This window comes from Erinaceus europaeus, chromosome 20, assembly GCF_950295315.1.
Source record: "Erinaceus europaeus chromosome 20, mEriEur2.1, whole genome shotgun sequence".
In the NCBI taxonomy this organism is placed as follows: domain Eukaryota; kingdom Metazoa; phylum Chordata; class Mammalia; order Eulipotyphla; family Erinaceidae; genus Erinaceus; species Erinaceus europaeus.
This window is the reverse complement of record NC_080181.1, coordinates 14,427,713-14,445,687: the sequence shown is the minus strand read 5'-3', so window position 1 is coordinate 14,445,687 and position 17,975 is coordinate 14,427,713. Positions and strand designations below refer to the sequence as shown.

General features: G+C 48.3%; 1 protein-coding gene across 4 annotated transcripts; it reads left to right on the top strand.

The window, feature by feature from the left end:
- Positions 1–47: 47 nt before the first annotated feature.
- C2CD2L (C2CD2 like) lies at positions 48–17,975 on the top strand. Of its 4 annotated transcripts, none has more exons than XM_007523587.3 (17): positions 48–174; positions 2,515–2,619; positions 6,135–6,190; positions 6,439–7,177; positions 9,127–9,222; positions 9,877–9,996; positions 10,169–10,279; positions 10,369–10,485; positions 10,575–10,686; positions 10,818–10,926; positions 12,370–12,434; positions 12,525–12,652; positions 12,741–12,915; positions 13,526–13,627; positions 13,767–13,900; positions 13,985–14,270; positions 15,255–17,975. In XM_007523587.3, the coding sequence occupies exons 4-17, from the start codon at positions 6,824–6,826 to the stop codon at positions 15,464–15,466; spliced, it is 2,121 nt and encodes a 706-aa protein (XP_007523649.2). In that variant the 5' UTR covers positions 48–174; positions 2,515–2,619; positions 6,135–6,190; positions 6,439–6,823; the 3' UTR covers positions 15,467–17,975. The 4 variants fall into 4 exon arrangements, with proteins under 4 accessions (XP_007523649.2, XP_007523648.2, XP_060035903.1 ...); XM_007523586.3 differs by having other exon boundaries at positions 49–174; positions 13,764–13,900; XM_060179920.1 differs by lacking the exon at positions 48–174 and adding an exon at positions 942–1,235 and having other exon boundaries at positions 13,764–13,900.

Below are 17,975 nucleotides of genomic sequence, written 5' to 3'. Positions count from 1 at the left end.
GGGCCAGTACGCTGTTTTTGCTCTGCAGGGCTTCTGGATCCCGGAAGATAGCTACAGAAAGCTATGGGGAACCTCGCAGGGTCAAGCATGTGGAGCAGAGGTCACACCTTGTGAATTCTAAAGCCTAGACCTTGAAAAGCCCTGCGTACTCCATGCTTTTCTGTCCTTGATCAGGTACTGTTCCTTCAAAATCTCACCCATCTCCTACCCCCACAATAGCAGTTAGTTGCTATGCAACTAACCCAGCGGGACGCTTCATCACTAAAGGTGCTGGCAATGCCCTCAAATCTTGGATTTAACCGGGTACTTGGCTCCTATAGGCCCAGGATCATTACCATGTGCCAAGCTCCCAAACCAAGGAGGTGAGGCTGAGCTTCTGGAAAGATCTAAGGAAGCAGGAGAGTCGGATCCTACACGTGGCTTCCTGTGAGCCTGGCAACTACCCCAGTCAGCTTTCTCCCTCCAGGTTTTTCTTTTTCTTCTTCTTTTTAAAATATTTATTTATTCCCTTTTGTTGCCCTTGTTGTTATATTGTTGTAGTTATAATTGTTGTTGATGTCGTCGTTGTTGGATAGGACAGAGAGCAATGGAGAGAGGAGGGGAAGACAGAGAGGGGGAGAGAAAGACACCTGCATACCTGCTTCACCGCCTGTGAAGCGACTCCCCTACAGGTGGGGGGGGGGGCTTGAACCGGGATCCTTATGCTGGTCCTTGCACTTTGTGCCAAGTGCGCTTAACCCACTGCGCTACCCCCCAACTCCCATCTCCACGTTTCTCTTTTCTTTTTTTTTCTTTCTTTCCTTCCTTTCTTTCTTTCTCTTTCTCTCTTTCTCTTTCTTTCTTTCTTTCTTTTCCCATCTCCATGTTTCCTCTTTCTTTCTCTCTTTCTTTCTTTCTTTCTTCCTTTCTTTCTCCTTTACCAACCAGAGCACTGATAAGCTCTGGCTTATGATGTTTCAGGGGAACTGAACTTGGGACAGCAAAGCCTCAGGTATGAGAGTCTCTTTGCATAACCATTATGCTGTCTACCCCGCACTCCCTCCCTGTTTCTTTAGAATGAATGCTTTTGTTGTATCTGTTTGAATGCAAATAACAGTTTATCATTTATAGTTTCCCACAGGCTCATAAGGGGCAAATTATTTCTTTTCCTAAGAGAGGAGAGAGAACTAGGGGATGACTCAAATATCCTGGCATTTTGTTCACTTCTTCTAATACAACATGCACCAGACTTCAAGGTAGGCTGAACTTTTTACAGCTAAAAATAGTCCCTCCTGTCTCTCAAAACCAAATATGAAAATCATATGTGCTTGCTTCAGCAGCACATATACCAAATATGAAAATCCCTTTCTACTTGAAGGTGGCTTTTTAAAAAAAAGGTGATTCTGATCAACAATAACAAAACAAATCTACATGTGAGATACATATATATTCCCAGATTTATAGTGTTCCACAAGTTTTTTTTTTTTTTTCAGTATTACCTCACTGGTATTGTTTTTCTCTGTATGTATATGTATACTTGTGGGCATCTGTGCCTCTTAGACTAGAAATTCCCCGGAGGCAAGTGTTTTCCTAGAGTGTCCTCATGGGGCTAAGGATAAACATATCTGTTGTGTTTTTTTTTTAAGATTTTATGTATTCATTAATGAGAAAGATAAGAGGAAAAAGTCAAAGAACCAGACATCACTCTAGTACATGTGCTGCTGGGGATCAAACTCAGGACCTCCTGCTTGAGAGTTTAATAATTAGTTTTATTCAGTGGGCCATCTCACAGACCACAGACAAACATCTGTATGCAGGGCATCATCACACTGACTGGATCTGGATTTGATAGGTACAAAAGAGGGGGGTGAAAGCACATGGAGAGAGCAATTAGTTTATTTATTTTTGGTCACCCGTGTGGATTCACTACTCCAGACTGCCTTTTTCAGATAGGGACAGAGATAGACAGGAAAAGAAACTACAATTCCAAAGGTTTCTTCACTGTGGTGGAGGACACTCTCTAACCTGGGTTATACACATGGCAAAGCAACACACTATCCAAACGAGCTATTAGTTTTAGTTGTGGCCAGAGGTAGTAAGAGGCTTTTAAGACAGTGCAAAGATTTCCAAAGGTTGCAGTAGATAACAAGTGTGAAGAAACCTTCCAAGTGGGGTGGGGGTGTAGTGAGGGCCAGGAGCTTGTGGGAGCCCCAGAGGAGACAGCATTTAGAAATCTTGTTGATCAGAAGCAGGCTGAGACTCTCTGGAGGTCTGACAGACAATCTGCATCTATTACCTTTTCTTTATTTGGGGGGGTCAGTACTAATATATAGCCCTTCCTAGGCTGACTTTGGGAACCTTTGTCTCTTCATCAGAGATCATTAGCTGTCTCCCACACATCCTCACACTGGTAAAAGGTAGGGGCATGGGGGGGAGGCTTATGTAAGATAAGATTGATCATTCACATTTACATGTTACTACCAGAATATGGATTCTAGGCTATTTGTCTTATAATCTGAACATTTCTGTTCCCAGGATGGTAAATGCCCAGGTGATTATCTGACCAATGAAAAGGAGAAACAAGATGAGCAAGATAGCTGGCTTGGATAGTATGCTTGCTCTGTCATATCCAGTTCACAGGTTTGGAGCCAATCCCCTACTCCATGAAGGAAGCTTCAGTGCTATAGTGTCTTTTTTTCTGTCTATCCCTGTCTCTGTCTTTCTACTTGAGAGAGTCCCCCTGGAGTGGTGAAGCCCCAGTGATTTAGAAGAAGAAGGAGAAGAAACAAAATAACAGTAACAGCATCAGAAAACACACACACATGCACACATGCATGACATGGCCTTACATCTTACATGTTTTTCCTGGTAGAAGTTCAAAGTGCTTGCCCCCAATGCTGAAGCTGGCCTTAGGACTCACAGATCAGGAGAGCTGTCAATGATTTCATTCGGTTTATTGGGCTGAACAGAGCTAGTTTCAAAGTCTGAGATGTAAATTTCCTACCATGGACCCTTGAGAATCTCCCAGTAAGCAAGGTCAACCCACTAGTATATCTGACTGGTCAACAGAACCTGTTCCAAAAATTTTCCACAGTGTCTAGAAAGACTATGAAATAGCTTTAATAATCTGGGGCTAGGACACTTGCAGGATCATATCTGGCTTTGGCTAGGCAGCTGTTTTACTCATTTTCTTCCTGTTGTTTTCCCTGTTTATTAAATGTTATGAGCTGAAAGTAAACACTAAAATCTCCTACACCATTGGAGTGACATGAAGGATTTTTCAAAGGAAAGAGACAATGTAGAAATATGAGTGTTGAGGGGGCTGGTTAAGTGTACATAATGCAAAGCACAAGGACTTGCGTAAGAATCTTGGTTCGAGCCCCCAGGTCCCCACCTGTAGGGGGTTGCTTTACAAGTGGTGAAGCAGGTCTGCAGGTGTCTGTCTTTCTCTCCCCCTCACTGTCTTCCCCTCCTCCATTTCTCTCTGTCTCATCCAACAACGACAACATCAATAACAACAACAATAAAAAATTACAAGGGCAACAAGAGGGAATAAATAAATAAATAAAAAGAGATGAGCAGGATAGAACTCCAACTTTTTAAAAAAAAAATTATTTATTCCCTTTTGTTGCCCTTGTTGTAGTTATTGATATTATCATTGGTGGATAGGACAGAGAGAAATGGAGAGAGGAGGGAAGACAGAGAGAGTGAGAGAAAGATACCTATAGTTCTGCCTCACCACTTGTGAAGCTACTCCCCTGCAGGTGGGGAGCCAGGGGCTCCAAGCAGAATCCTTACGCTGGTCCTTGCACTTTGCACCAAGTGCACTTAACCTAACGCTGTGCTACCGCCTGACTCCCACAGCTCCAACTCTTTAGCAGCTTCCTGGTGAATGGGAAAAGCAGACATGTTGACAAACAACTACAAGGCAGAATAAAGTTAGTGCTAGAAGTCTAAGTAAGAAGTGGCTAATTAGGGAGACTCCTTGAAACTAAATTATTATCATTAATATTATTATTTTTACTAGAGTACTGTTCAGCTCTGGCTTATAGTGGTGCTGGGGATTTTTTAAAAAAATACTTATTTATTTATTCCCTTTTGTTGCCCTTGTTGTTTTATTGTTGTAGTTATTATTACTGTTGTTATAGATGTCATCATTATTGAATAGAACAGAGAGAAATGGAGGTAGGAGGAGAGGATAGAGGGGGAAGGAAAGACACGCTTGTGAAGCGACTCCCCTGCAGGTGGGGAGCCGGGGGCTTGAACCAGGATCCTTAGGCCAGTCCTTGCCCTTTGTGCCACGTGTGCTTAACCCGTTGGGGATTTTTAAAAAACTTTTATTTTACTTACTTAAGATAGAGACAGAAATTGAGAGGGGGTGGGGGAGATAGAGAAGGAGAGAGACCTCATCACTTCTTAAGTTTCCCCCCTCCAGGTGGGGACCAGGGGGTTGAGCTAGGTTCTTTGCTTGTGGTAACCTTTGCATTCTAGTGCTCAGGACTGATTCTGGGATCTTTGGTGCCTCAGGAAAGAATTTTTTAAAAAAAATAATCATTATGGGAGTCGGGCGGTAGCGCAGTGGGTTAAGTGCACATGGTGCAAAGCAAGGACTGGCATAAGGATCCCAGTTGGAGCCCCCGGCTTCCCACCTGCAGGGGAGTTGCTTCACAATTGGTGAAGCAGGTCTGCAGGTGTCTTTCTCCCTCTTTCTGTCTCCCCTCCTCTCTCCATTTCTCTCTGTCCTATCCAACAATGAAGACATCAGTAACAACATCAATAATTGCTACAACAATAAAAGAAGGGCAACAAAAGGGAATAAATAAATATTTAAAAAATTAAGAAATGCAGGTTCCATTGTTTTTGGAGTCCATGATGATACACAGGAGTCTTAGTCAGATTAACTCATCAACCCACAATCCCATTACAGCAAATCCAGGGATGCTCTTGGCTGCTGCCCCCTCACTCCCTTAGATGTTCTGTTGCTCATCTACCAGGATCTCTTGGCTCTGCAGTCCCCCACTTCAGAAGGCATTGCTTACTCTCATGTGTTCATGCCTCAGACTGCTGACTAGATTCATGGCCTCCCAGTTTCACTCTTTGTGGAAAGCTCTGTGTGCTAAAGCACTTGCTGTATGGTAAATAGAGAAGGACCTCTTGAAGACTGGGGTATTACTTTTGAGTCTTTTATAGGATTTTCTTTTCCCTTCTTCCAGAAAGCACTAGCGAGTCTCTGTTCATGAGAAATTGAATGTCCTCTCTTAAATCAAGGAAATGTATTGAATCCCGAGGCCAGAGTGTACCCATGACATCATTGTTTGGTGCTTGTTGGGATAGCACATATTTGGATCGCTGGATCTTCTGGCTGAATCTATTGATAGTCCAGTGCTGCATTGCCAGCTCCCTCCTCAGCACCACCCCCTCTACACGTGTTCCATAAGCAGGAGCTGTTACTATGGAAATATATTATATTTTTTTGCGTCCAGGGTTATTGCTGGGGCTCTGCCTGCACCATGAATCCACTGCTCCTGGAGGCCATCTTTTCCCCCTTTTGTTGCCCTTGTTGTGGTTGTTATTGTTATTGTTGATGTCGTTCATTGTTGGATAGGACAGAGAGAAATGGAGAGAGGAGGGGAAGACAGAGATGGGATGAGAAAGACAGACACCTGCAGACCTGCTTCACCGCCTGTGAAGCGACTCCCCTGCAGGTGGGGAGCAGGGGGCTCCAACTGGGATGCGTCAGCTGCTCCCTGCTCTTTGCTCCACGTGCGCTTAACCCGCTGCTTTACCGCCCGACCCCTGGAAACATATATATATATATATATATATATATTGAAACATATTATTTTTAAAAACAGAAGCAGCCTCCGACTTTGGAGATTATCTCCAGAATCAATCCACTCGATCAAGAGGGTTAGCAGGGGAGCCCCTCCGTTCTAGTTCCATGGTGCAAGGAGGGTGTTAGTGGGGTTCTGTTCTCATCCTTTTAACACGCTGGATTCTGCTGGAGCGGCTGAAACTCTGCCAGGCTCTCAGGGAGAGATGCTGTGTACCAGCTTACCCAGAGCTTCGCTTCAGCCAGAAACTGCTGTTCCTGGGGGTGTTGTGAGAAGGGGGTGATTCTCTCAGCAGGGGTCACCTCCTTCTTAACCCCGCAGGCGAGTAAATTACGAAGAGCTAAGAAGCGTGGGTGGACGCAGAGGCGGCCTCAAAGGTGAGTGGAGTGACTCCCGCCCACTTTCGGCAAATACTTGGGCGAGGGGGAAGACCCCGATTCCTGGACGGGGCAGGGTAGCCACAGATCCCGCCTATTTTCAACGCCGGACTCTCCCTCCTACCCATCCTCGTCTAGTGCCAGAGCACAGCTCTTGCCAAGCCCCGCCCAGCCCGGGTGCGGCTCCTTTAAGGGCGGGTGGGGGCGGGGCGCCGGCCGTGTTGTCAGTGTCAGTTCTGCGCACGCAGCCCTCCGGGACCCGGTGCCGGACGCGAGCCCCCGCGTCTCTGCAGGCGAGTCCCCGCCCGGGGCCCGCGGGGCCCGCGCCGTGGGAGGAGCCGGGAGCTGGCCCGCGACTAACCCAGGGTCTGCTTGCCGGACCCGCCCAGGAAGGGCCAGGACTGCGGAGAGAGGAACCTCGGCGTTGCGATCTCCCCCCACTACCCCCTTTAAGAGCTCCTGTTCTCGCTCAGTGGCTCCTGCTTAGTCCCGGGCATTCAGCTCCGAAGAGCTCCGGAGCCCGCGCGCCCAGCCCCGGGGGAGCCCGCCCCAGCCCCGAGGCCCGCCCGGGCCATGCTCCCCCGGGGCAGCGGCTGAGCTGAGCCGGGACCGCGACCGGAGCCCGCGCGGAGAATGGATCCAGGCTGGGGGCAGCGGGACGTGGGCTGGGTGGCCCTGCTGATCCTTTTCGCCGCCTCGCTGCTCACGGTTTTCGGCTGGCTGTTGCAGTATGCCCGGGGATTGTGGCTGGCGCGGGCTCGCAGGGGCCGGGGCCCGGGACCCGTCTCGCCTGCCGAGCCGGCGGGCTCCATGCGAGAACTGGGTGTGTGGCGCTCGCTGCTGCGGCTGCGGGCGAGTCGGGCCGGAGTCCCCGCGGAGCCAGGAGTCCGGAGCCTCCTGGCGTCGCTCTTCGCCTTCAGATCTTTCCGGGAGAACTGGCAGCGGGCTTGGGTGCGAGCGCTGAACGAGCAGGCCTGCAGGGACAGGGTGAGTTTGACAGGAGCACTAAGGTCTCCTGGGTCTTTCAGCGGAGGGTGATGGGTGGGGAGAGTAAAAGGGGACTGTGCTTGCTAGGGGGACCCAATGGAGGTGGGGTTCAACTGAGGAGCCCTCTAGCTTCTCTTTTCCTTCGCATCGGAGAAAAGAGTGCAGGTGAAGCTGGAGGTTGTAGACATCCAGTACTACCTCAAATCCTCTATTCCTGTGGGCTAGGTAGTCTGGCTTCAAACCCTGCACAAGTTGTTCTCATAGCAACCCTAATCCCTGTGCCTGAGGGCACTTCCGCCTAGCTTGGGTGCTGTTGGTTGTGTTGTGGGGGGGGGGGGGCGGGGGTGCTGGAGACAGGTGCACCTGCAGGCAGAATTTGCCCGTTTCTCATGCTACCACACCCAGTTAGCATTGCATTCCCCAAACCCCCATATAGTCAGATACCAGGGAACCTGAATCGACCCCCTATCCCTCAGAAGCTTCAAAGCTACATTCTGACACAGCCTTCTCCTCCAAGATGACCTGCTGTTTATATGTTGAGTGATTGACAGTCCCTGCTCTTCCAAGCACATGAGTCTGGAGCTACCCCTTGAGGGTCAGTTGCTGATCAGTCCCATTGCACCATGGGCATCTGGCCTCCCAGGAAGTGGGGCAGGAAGCAAGGTCATAAGATTGAGGCGGGGATGGAAGGTAGAGACCTCCATCTAAAGGGATCCATAACCTCTCCCTACAATTCATCTCCCCTTGCTTAGAGGCATGTCCATTTCTAGGGGTCAGGGTTATAAAGGTTTTCTTTACTCAATCCCTAGAGGCTCAGACAGAAGTGGCCAGACTGCCTGTCTCTTTTGCTCAAGTGGCCAGAAGCAAGCCAGATGGCATCTGTCAGTCTACACCTTTCACCTCCACCCAGTCCTTTCTGTACCTTGTCCCTAGGTCGGAAGTGATTCCCCAGGAAAGCTGACTCAGACATTGGCTTTACTTATAGGCAGAGGGGAGACTGAAGTTCTAAGCATCCATCTCCCATCTTTCTGGGCCTGGCTGTGAATAAGACAGCTATATGGAGCATAAAAGTTGACTTCCTTGGTTTGCCAGGCAAATGAACCTTGTGGATTTTTTTCCCTCCATCAAAAGATCCATGAAAGAGTTGTGCCCCCACCTCAAATCTACTTCCTGACTAGGGCTACAGTAGGTTGCTTCCACAGCTGTGGAAGAATTAGGAAGCTCTTTCAAGAACTAAGCTAAGCAGCTTTCTGCTCCCTAACAAAAACAAAAACAAAAACAAAAACAAAAAAACCTGTCTGCTTGGAGGAATTAATTAGCCAGTCTACTGGATCCTTGTACCTTCTAAGATAGCTTTTCTTCCCAGCTGCCATATAAAGTGTCCCAGGTCCATGCTGAGCTAGTTTTCTTTTCCAACAATATGGAGAGAGTGATGCTCTTGAGCCTTCATATCCTATTTATCTGGAGAAGGGGTTAGCCTTTTTTTTTTTTTTTTAACTTTTGTCTTGAGTAAGAAACTCAGTAACCTTCACCTATACTTAGTCATGCTTCATTCAATCCAGACATTTCAGATAAGTGGGGACCCACACCTTTTTTTTTCTTTCTTCTATGCATACCTTTATCTGGGGCAAAGTGGGAGGTGAAGGGGAACATAGAGGGAAGAAGAGCAAGGCTCTTCCAGGAGGAAGTTAAGGTCTTAAGCTCCAGGTGATCTAGTCTCTGGGATGGTCTATTTCTCTAGCTCTCAGTGGTCTCTGGCATCTGTAGGCTTCTGGAGAGATGGTTTAAGGGAAGCATTTCTTGTCCCAAAGTCCTGAGCCAAGGAGGGGCCCGAAGCCAGCTTGCAGCTGAAGCCACTGCAGTGCTAGGGCCCAGCCAGCAAGTAAGCAGGCCAACCCTGTGAGGGTCAGCTCCAGAGACCTGATACTGTGCCCATGCTATTCCCAAAGAGCTCCATCCAGATCATCTTCGAAGAGGTGTCACAACTCCCACCCAGAACCAGCGTCAGTCACGTGACCTACGTAGACCAATCAGAACACACCATGGTAAGAGTCTGGGCTTTGCCTTCTATAGGACCAATCATTACCTTTAGTTCTAGGCTTCCTAACCTGAAGTCTATGAATGCCTTAGGGACCTAAAAATTGGCTTAGGGAGGTGTGGGAATCCTGCTGAAGTTACATACATGTGTGCATGCCTGTGTTTTTCTGGGGAGAGGAGCCTTTGGTTTTTATCAGACTCTTTCATTGGTTTATGACTTCTTAGAAAAAAAAAGTGAGGGAGTCGGGCGGTAGCGCAACGGATTAAGCACAGGTGGTGCAAAGCAAAGTGCAAGGACCGGTATAAGGATCCCAGTTCGAGCCCCTGGCTCCCCACCTACAGGGGAGGTGCTTCACAGGCGGTGAAGCAGGTCTGCAGGTGTCTATCTTTCTCTCCTCCTCTCTGTCTTGTCCTCCTCTCTCCGTTTCTCTCTGTCCTATCCAACAACAACATCAATAATAACTACAACAATAAAACAACAAGGGCAACAAAAGGGAATAAATAAATAAATATTTAAAAAATAAGTTTTTTAAAAAAGTGAAGTCCCAAGGAGTACTGAAGTTAGGATGGGCCTACTGGTGCACTATAGGGTAGGGTAAGGTAGAGAGGACCCCTCTTTCCATGTCTGACCTTCGTTTGCCTCCTTGCCTCACCCATGTTAGGTTCTGCATTGCCAGATCTCTGCTGAGGAGATGCAGTTCCCAGTCTCTGTGACCCAGCAGTCCCCTGCTGCCGTCTCTATGGAGACCTACCACGTTACTCTGACACTGCCACCAACACAGGTTGAAGGGGATGTAGGGTTCAGTGTCAAGCGGGGGGGTGGTTCACTTGCCTCATCCCTTGCAGTCTGGTTCTTTTCTGGAATGACCTTTGGGAAGGGAAGGGCTATAAGGAGAGGGGAGCTGTCAGAAGAGCAGGGCAGGTCAACCCACACCCTTTGTCCCTTGTCCTTAGTTGGAAGTCAACCTGGAGGAAATCCCTGGAGAGGGGTTGCTGGTGTCCTGGACCTTCACAGATCGCCCGGAGCTCAGCCTGACGGTGCTTCCCAAGCTGCAGGCCAGGCAGGTAAGAGAGCAGGATGGGGAAGGGAAAAGTGGAACCGGGAGGGGAGACAGAGCTGGGGCCCCATCTCTTGACTTTTCCCCTCCCTACAGAGGGGTGAGGAGCAAGTAGAGCTCTCTACCCTTGAAGAGTTGATCAAGGACGCCATAGTCAGCACCCAGCCTGCCATGATGGTCAATCTCAGGGCTTGCTCTGCCACTGGAGGCCTGGTAAGGAGGAACTGAAATAATCATCAATAGGCATGCTGACCCCAGGGTACTAAGTCAGGATTCTTGCTCTTTTTTCCTTTGGTTCTTAGGTAGCCAATGAGAAGCCACCCACAGTGCCCCAAGTCCAGCCAGCCATCCCCAGATCTATCCGGTTATTCCTACGGCAGCTCCGAGCATCTCATCTGGGAGGTGAGCTGGAAGGTGAGTGTGAAAAGCAGCTGCCAAGGCCACAGTTGCAGATGTTCCCTGCCTCTCTGTCTAGACTATGACCCTTCTAGCTCTGCCGGGGCTACTAGCATTGAGCCAAACACCTCATCTCTGGTTCCTTCCAGGCACTGGGGAACTATGCTGTGTTGCTGAGCTCGACAACCCCATGCAGCAGAAGTGGACCAAGCCTGCAAAGGCTGGTGCAGATGTGGAGTGGAGTGAGGACCTGGCACTGTAAGGAAAGATGCCCCATTCTCACCCTCAGGCCTCAAAGTCTTTTTGCATAACCATTATGCTGTCTCCCCAGCTCTCTGTGACCATTTTCATCACAGACATAGTAAGTCAAAAAGAACAACCAAACAGTGTTTCCCCACCGCCAACCCCCCATGGGCAGATTGAGGAGCATATCGTTCCAGCACAGCACTTTTCTGTAAACCCTGGTGTGAGCTACTATATGCCAGGGTAGCTCAGGTTTTATGGATACAGACACAACCAAGAGGTATCTATCTGTCTTCCACCCATGAGTCACAGATTAGAGGTAGACTTATGCACATAAAGAGGATGGTATGAGTGAGTGAAGGTTTGCCCAGAGTGTTTTAGAAGTGCTTAGGTGGTCCGGGAGGTGGTGCAGTGATAAAGCTTTGGACTCTCAAGCATGAGGTCCTGAGTTTGATCCCTGGCAGCACATGTGCCAGAGTGATGTCTGGTTCTTTCTCTCTCCTCCTATCTTTCTCATGAATAAATAAATAAAATATTAAAAAAAAAAAAAAAAAGAAGTGCTTAGGTAGGGGGAGATTAATCCCCACAGCAAAACAAGGATCAGTATGGCTTCATGAAGGAGGTGACATTTAAACCATACCTTAGAACAAGAGTAGAGTTGGGCAGGGGAGACAGCATAATGTTATGCAAACAGACTCTCATGCCTGAGGCTCCTAAATTCCACTTTCTATCCCCCGCACCACCATAAGCCAGAGTTGAGCAGTGCTCTAGTGTTTCTCTCTCTTTGTGTCTCTCTCTCAAAAAAATTAAATAAATAAAATTAAAAAAAAATTACTCGGCAGTGTCTCACCAATGCAGTTAAGACATGAATCAAACAAACAAACAAAAAAGGAACAAGAGTAGAGTTTCAACAGAATGTGAGAGAACAGTGTTCTTGGCAGTGGGTACAGCTTGAACAAAGAATAGAGGGTGGTTTACATAGACAGACTGTGAAGGCAGGATGGGGCAGGACTGGGGAGGATTTGAATGCCCAGCTGAGGAGGGAGGTCTCCCATTCTCAAGGGCAGAGAGTACTTAGAAGGTGTGAATTAGGACTGAGCTTAAGGGTAGATCCCATGCTTTGCATATGAGACCCTGGATTTGATCTCTAGCACCTCCTGTTCCCCCCCCCAAAAAAAACACACAGAATATGAATCATTATCATTGGAGCACTTGTACTGTGTGCATCACACACACACACACACACACACACACACACACACACACACACACACACACACACACTTTTTATTTTGCTTTTTGAGCCAGAGAAATAACACCCTTTCCAGATACTCCATCCCAGGCCCCTATATCATCTCATTTCTGTACATCTTTCTCTGTCTCTCACCTGTGATTAATGCAAAAGTGGATTTGGTTTGCTAATTTTCCCCTCCCTCCTCCACCTTGTGTTGGCCACAGGGATCTGTGCCCCCAGAGTCGGGAGCTGACCCTCAAAGTGCTGAGGAGCAGCACTTGTGGAAAAGGTGAGTGTGGGGCTGGAGAGAGCACCTCTGGGTGGGTGCTAGGTGTGGGTGCTTTACTGACCCATCTTACATCGACTCTCTTTTTGGCAGCTGAACTCCTAGGCCAAGCTACACTGCCTGTGGGCTCCTCTTCCAGACCACTGTCCCGAAGACAAGTGTGCCCACTTACCCCTGGACCAGGGAAAGTCCTGGGACCAGCAGCCACTGTGGCAGTGGAGGTGAGATACTGACTCCTGGGGAAGGAAGAAGTTGGGGTGGGTGGAGGGCAGCCTCTGAGGCCCTCTTCTTTGTTCTTACACCTGTCAGCTTCAGTATGAGGAGGGCTCCCCCCGCAACCTAGGCACTCCCACCCCATCCACGCCTCGTCCAAGCATCACACCTACCAAGAAGATTGAGCTGGATCGTACCATCATGCCTGATGGCACCATTGTCACAACAGTCACCACTGTCCAGTCCCGGCCCCGTGTTGATGGCAAAATAGGTAAAAAGGAGGAACCTGGGAGCCTGGCTTTAGCCAGGGACCCCAACTACAGAGCCATGACAGGACAGGGCAGTGTCAGGGAGAGTCTTCTTTCTCCCTCCCCTGATTCGCCACCTTCCTTATTATCTTTGTCTCTCTCCACTTCCCCTCCACCTCCCCAGCTGTTCCACTCTCCCTTGGATCCTCTAGATCCACCAGCTTGCCAGGTTCCCTCTGTCTCATCACAGGTCCCCTCCTCCCCTAGTCCCAACTGCTTGATTGTCTTAATGTTGCCTTTTACCTTCAACACTCTGGGATCCTCTATCATGCTTAGTGGCCTTTATGACAAGCTTCCCCACCTTAGAGACCTCCATAGGATTTCTCCCATTTTTAGGGGTCAACCCTCCCCAGGAACCCTGGCCTTCATGGTATCTCTTCAGTGAGTCCTTTGGTGCTTCCCACACCCCCCACTGATTCCGGTAGTGTCTCTTAGTCCCCATACATCTTCCTAACCACTCTTGAGATTAATCATCCCTCTGAGTCATCCAAAATCTGCATCACAATAAAGATAATGAGGGTGGGGACCACTTGGAAGCACCTCCCAGCTCACTGACCCTCCCCCACCCACCAGACTCCCCTTCCCGCTCCCCGTCCAAGGTGGAGGTGACCGAGAAGACCACGACAGTGCTGAGTGAGGGTAGTGGCCCCAGCAGTGTTTCCCACAGCAGCAGCCGTGAGTGGGCCATTGGTTGGCATGGGGGGGCAACCTGAGGGGTGCAAGAGTCAAAACTTACTTTGGGAGGGGCCTGGGAGCTGCAGTCCAAAAAGGAGCTGAGAGGAGTTAGCACATCCATCCTCTGTACCCCTAGTAGGGGAGAGCCACCTTTCCAATGGCTTGGACCCTGTGGCAGAGACGGCGATTCGCCAGCTGACTGAGCCCAGTGGGCGGGCAGCCAAGAAGACACCCACCAAGCGTAGCACTCTCATCATCTCTGGTGTTTCCAAGGTAACAGGGCTCTGGGGAGAGGAGCTGAAAGAGAGAGGCTCTAGCGGGTCAGTCCTGCCTACCACAATTGGGCCTTCCTGTCAGGTACCCATTGATCAGGACGAGTTGGCACTATCTCTGGGCTATGCAGCATCCCTGGAAGCCTCCATGCAGGATGATACAAGCACCAGTGGAGGGCCCTCCTCACCTCCCTCAGACCCACCAGCCATGTCCCCAGGACCCCTAGATGCCCTCTCCAGTCCTACAAGTGTCCAGGAAGCAGATGAGACAACGCGTTCAGACATCTCAGAGAGGCCTTCGGTGGATGATGTTGAGTCGGAAACAGGGTCTACTGGTGCCCTGGAGACCCGAAGTCTCAAGGATCACAAAGGTGAGGTGATGTTAGTAGGGTACCCCAGCCCCGTCATCCTGACCTGGATCCAGAGGGACAGTTAGGAACTTGGGAGCCACTAGCTAGTTTGCCTTTTTCCCCTAGAGGATCACCATGGTCTCCAGCCTCTTTCAGCTGAGCTGGACTAGAGTGGGGGAATTTGATACTTTGCATCTTGGCCTGGATCATACTGGCTCGGGTGATAGGAAGGAATGCTGGAAGATTCCCCTTGACTTCTATTTGTCTTTTTTTCTGGGTTTAAACACTTATCTCACTTGCTTCATTCTTGTTTCTCCTTCCCCTTCATCATATACTTCCTTCCCTATGAGTCTTAGATAGCTTAAGTAGGCCAACTCTAGGTGTGTCTTTGTGACAGGGACACAGTCCGTGACAGCTGTAGACTTGCCCACAAACATCTTTACCACAAACATCTTTTGCCACTGAGTCTGTCAGCCACAATTGTATTTAAGCATGATTTAAGCCTGCCTCATTTCTTGGAGTAATGAGATTCCTCAGCCTAAAGCCTGCTATATAAGAACCTTTCTCATTATGTTGGTCCTGAATTTACCTCTTTGAAGTTCTCCTGCTCACATTCTGGAATTTGGTAAACAAGTCACTGTCAATCCATCTGGCCCTTTATGATTTTATAGGCTTTTAGGGACACCCTGATTAGCCTTTGTCATTTCATTAGGAAAGAGGCCCAGTTGCCCATCTGTCCTTAACAGACTCCATGACATTTCCTCCTCATGGGCTGTAGCCAGAGGTGCACTCAGAGGCCTTGAGCACCACCGTTTTTCTTTCTGGAAGGATAAAGGGCATGTTTTCTTTCTACTTTCTTTCCTGAGGAAACCTAGATTTCAGATCAAGGGACAGCTTCTGGTCCACATTTTCTATGCCTCCATCTTGGGCCCTCTCTCTGTTCCTGGCCTCACCCCATCCCATTGTGTCTTCTCTCCGCCTCAACCTCCCATCTTACCCCCACAGTGAGCTTCCTGCGCAGTGGCACTAAGCTCATCTTCCGCCGGAGGCCTCGCCAGAAGGAAGCTGGTCTGAGCCAATCACACGATGACCTCTCCAACACCACAGCCACTCCCAGTGTCCGAAAGAAGGCTGGCAGCTTTTCTCGTCGCCTCATCAAACGTTTCTCCTTCAAATCCAAACCCAAGGCCAATGGCAACCCCAGCCCCCAGCTCTGAGGGTATTTCTCACCTCCCAGGCTAGCAGAGGGTAGGAGTCTTCTCAGCCCACTCCTCCAACTCCCCTTCCACTCCTCTTCCTGGACTCCCAATAGCCAGGGCTCACAAAGCTATCTGGGCTGCAGGAAACCATGTTCCCTCAGTCTGTGGAGCTGGTAGGAAGGGCACGTAACAATGAGAAACTTGTGAGAGGCGGACTCCCATTGCCAAGGACAGTGAAGAGGGAGTGAGAGGAGGGCTGCCCTGGCGTATGCAGGCATCCCTCAACTATTTGCTCACTGTTGCACTGTCCCCTCACAGGAATCCTAGGATGTTCAGCTCCTCAGCTGGTCCTCCCTTATTTATTCTCTCTCTCTCTTTTTTTCTATTTATATGTGTGATTCAGGATGATAGAGGGCATCTCTCCCAGATAACCCTTCTTTCCTGTCCCAGGAGAGTAGACCACTCCCTTTGGGATGGGGCTCCCATACTTCCCTCAGATCCCCACTCTGACCAGCACCAGTGACTGCCTCTGAGGACATCGGCAGCACATGGAAAGCCAGGCAGCTGGTGCCCAGGATGGGGGGCAGGTACTCCCCACCTCCCTGCCTCCCCACCAGCTTTTGTATTTGATTGCCTTCTCTATGAGCTGTGGCTCTGTTGGGAGGGGGAGGGAGGAAGTCAGGAGCCTGTGGGAAGCCTTTCAGAGAGATGGCTTTTTAGGGACGTTATTTAAGGAATTTGTGATGCTGGAGCAAGAGCAGGGCTGGCTGCACCTGTCTGTTGGGAAATGATGATGTCCATTGCTGTGTGATGGCTTGGAATTTAATTTATTAAATTAAAGTCAAATCAGAGTTTATAAACTGGACAACTGGTTATCCTTTGGAAGATGAATGGGCAGAGACGGGCCTGGACAGTGAGTTGGGGTAGACAACACAAAGATTGAATTTGCCAAGAAGTTTCTGCTGGGAGGAAATGGTGTGTGGAGAGAAAGCATGGGAGAATAAGAATTTTGGGAGGCTAAAGTTGGAGTACAAAGACAAAAAAAAAAAAAAAAGTCATTTGGCTACTACAAGCATCTTATTCCCTTTCTCAAATAGGTAGTTCCTTCTAAGATATAATTGAATCCAGAGCATGGGTTTAGATCTAAACTCCCTTGACACTGATTTGACACTCCCTTGATTTGACACTGAATTCTTTTATCTTCCATTGTGACCTTGGGCAAGTTTTGTCATCTCAGAGTGTCTCGGCTTTCTCACCTGTAAAATGGGGCCTGTGATAATAGCAGCTCTCATAAGTTACCGTGCAAATAAGTGTTAAGTTTTGCCACAGACTGGGAGGGGGAAGTCTTACAGTGTGTTTCATCATAGTAAAAAGTTTCAGGAAGTTATAGGTACTAGCAAACTATGTCCCTAGTACCTTATCTCGGGGAACTTGCATAGGACTTGAACCAGGTAAGCTGCTGCAGGATATCCAGGTAAGCACTGGACCAGGGACAGAAAACCTGAGTGTGCTATAAACACAAGTGACCTTGAACAGACTTTTTTTTCCCCATGCCTCAACTTCTTGATCTAAAAAGTGAAAGGTGGCCTAGATAACCATTCAGTGCACTTCTAGCCTTGCCATTCTGAATTACCTACATCAAAGGGGGTTCAGGTCATGTGCCTTTGGGTAAGCAGCATGGATTTAATTGTCCCATGCTCTGTCCATGTATAGTCAGAGTTTGGGATATTTAGAAAGAGTAACACAGTATAGCTATTGAATAATTTGTACTTAGTGGTATGCTCAAGTCTAGGCTATAGAAAGGTCAGATTTGTCAAGTTATTTCCCCTGATCTAAGAAATGCAATTCATAGTGGTTTACAGAAGAGTAAAGTTTGAAATTTCACACACACAAAAAACCTTTGTTGATGGGTATGCAGGGATTCCAATTCCCACTCTACCTATGGATTAGTGGATTTGGGTGGTAACTAGAAGTCCTACTCAGCTTCCCGTTCTGAGCTGCCTAGTGCTCGACAGAATCACATATTTTACAATGAAAAAGCACCTGGTCACATTAAAAAATAGGGATTTAAAAAGTTAAATGCAAAATCAGACATACCCCAAACATAATTTATTCAACTTTATCCATTTTACACTGTCAGAAGAGAGCCACAGCTTTTGATTAGACTGAATTAAGCTTTAAGTTTCTGTGGCAGCTCTTAAAAGACTAAGTCTCAGGATGCATCTGAATTATCCAACCAAAACTATGGCTTGCTTTCAAGAGAAGCAGATTGAGATGGAAGAAAACTATCCTAGACAGCAAGACACTGCCTCAAATTTTGGAAACGTGTGGATCCTAGAACTATCCTAAAATTTTTGCTCTGTAAAAATTGCCTGAATTTACACAGCTCTGTGAATGAACTGCCTCATGAAATTGCAAGATTTAAGCTGAGTCCTCTTCAGTGATGTAAATTTGAATTCAAAATAAGATTGGCACTTCATGAAGTATTACTATATGTGCTTTGAATGAATAAAGTTGATAAAGTGAA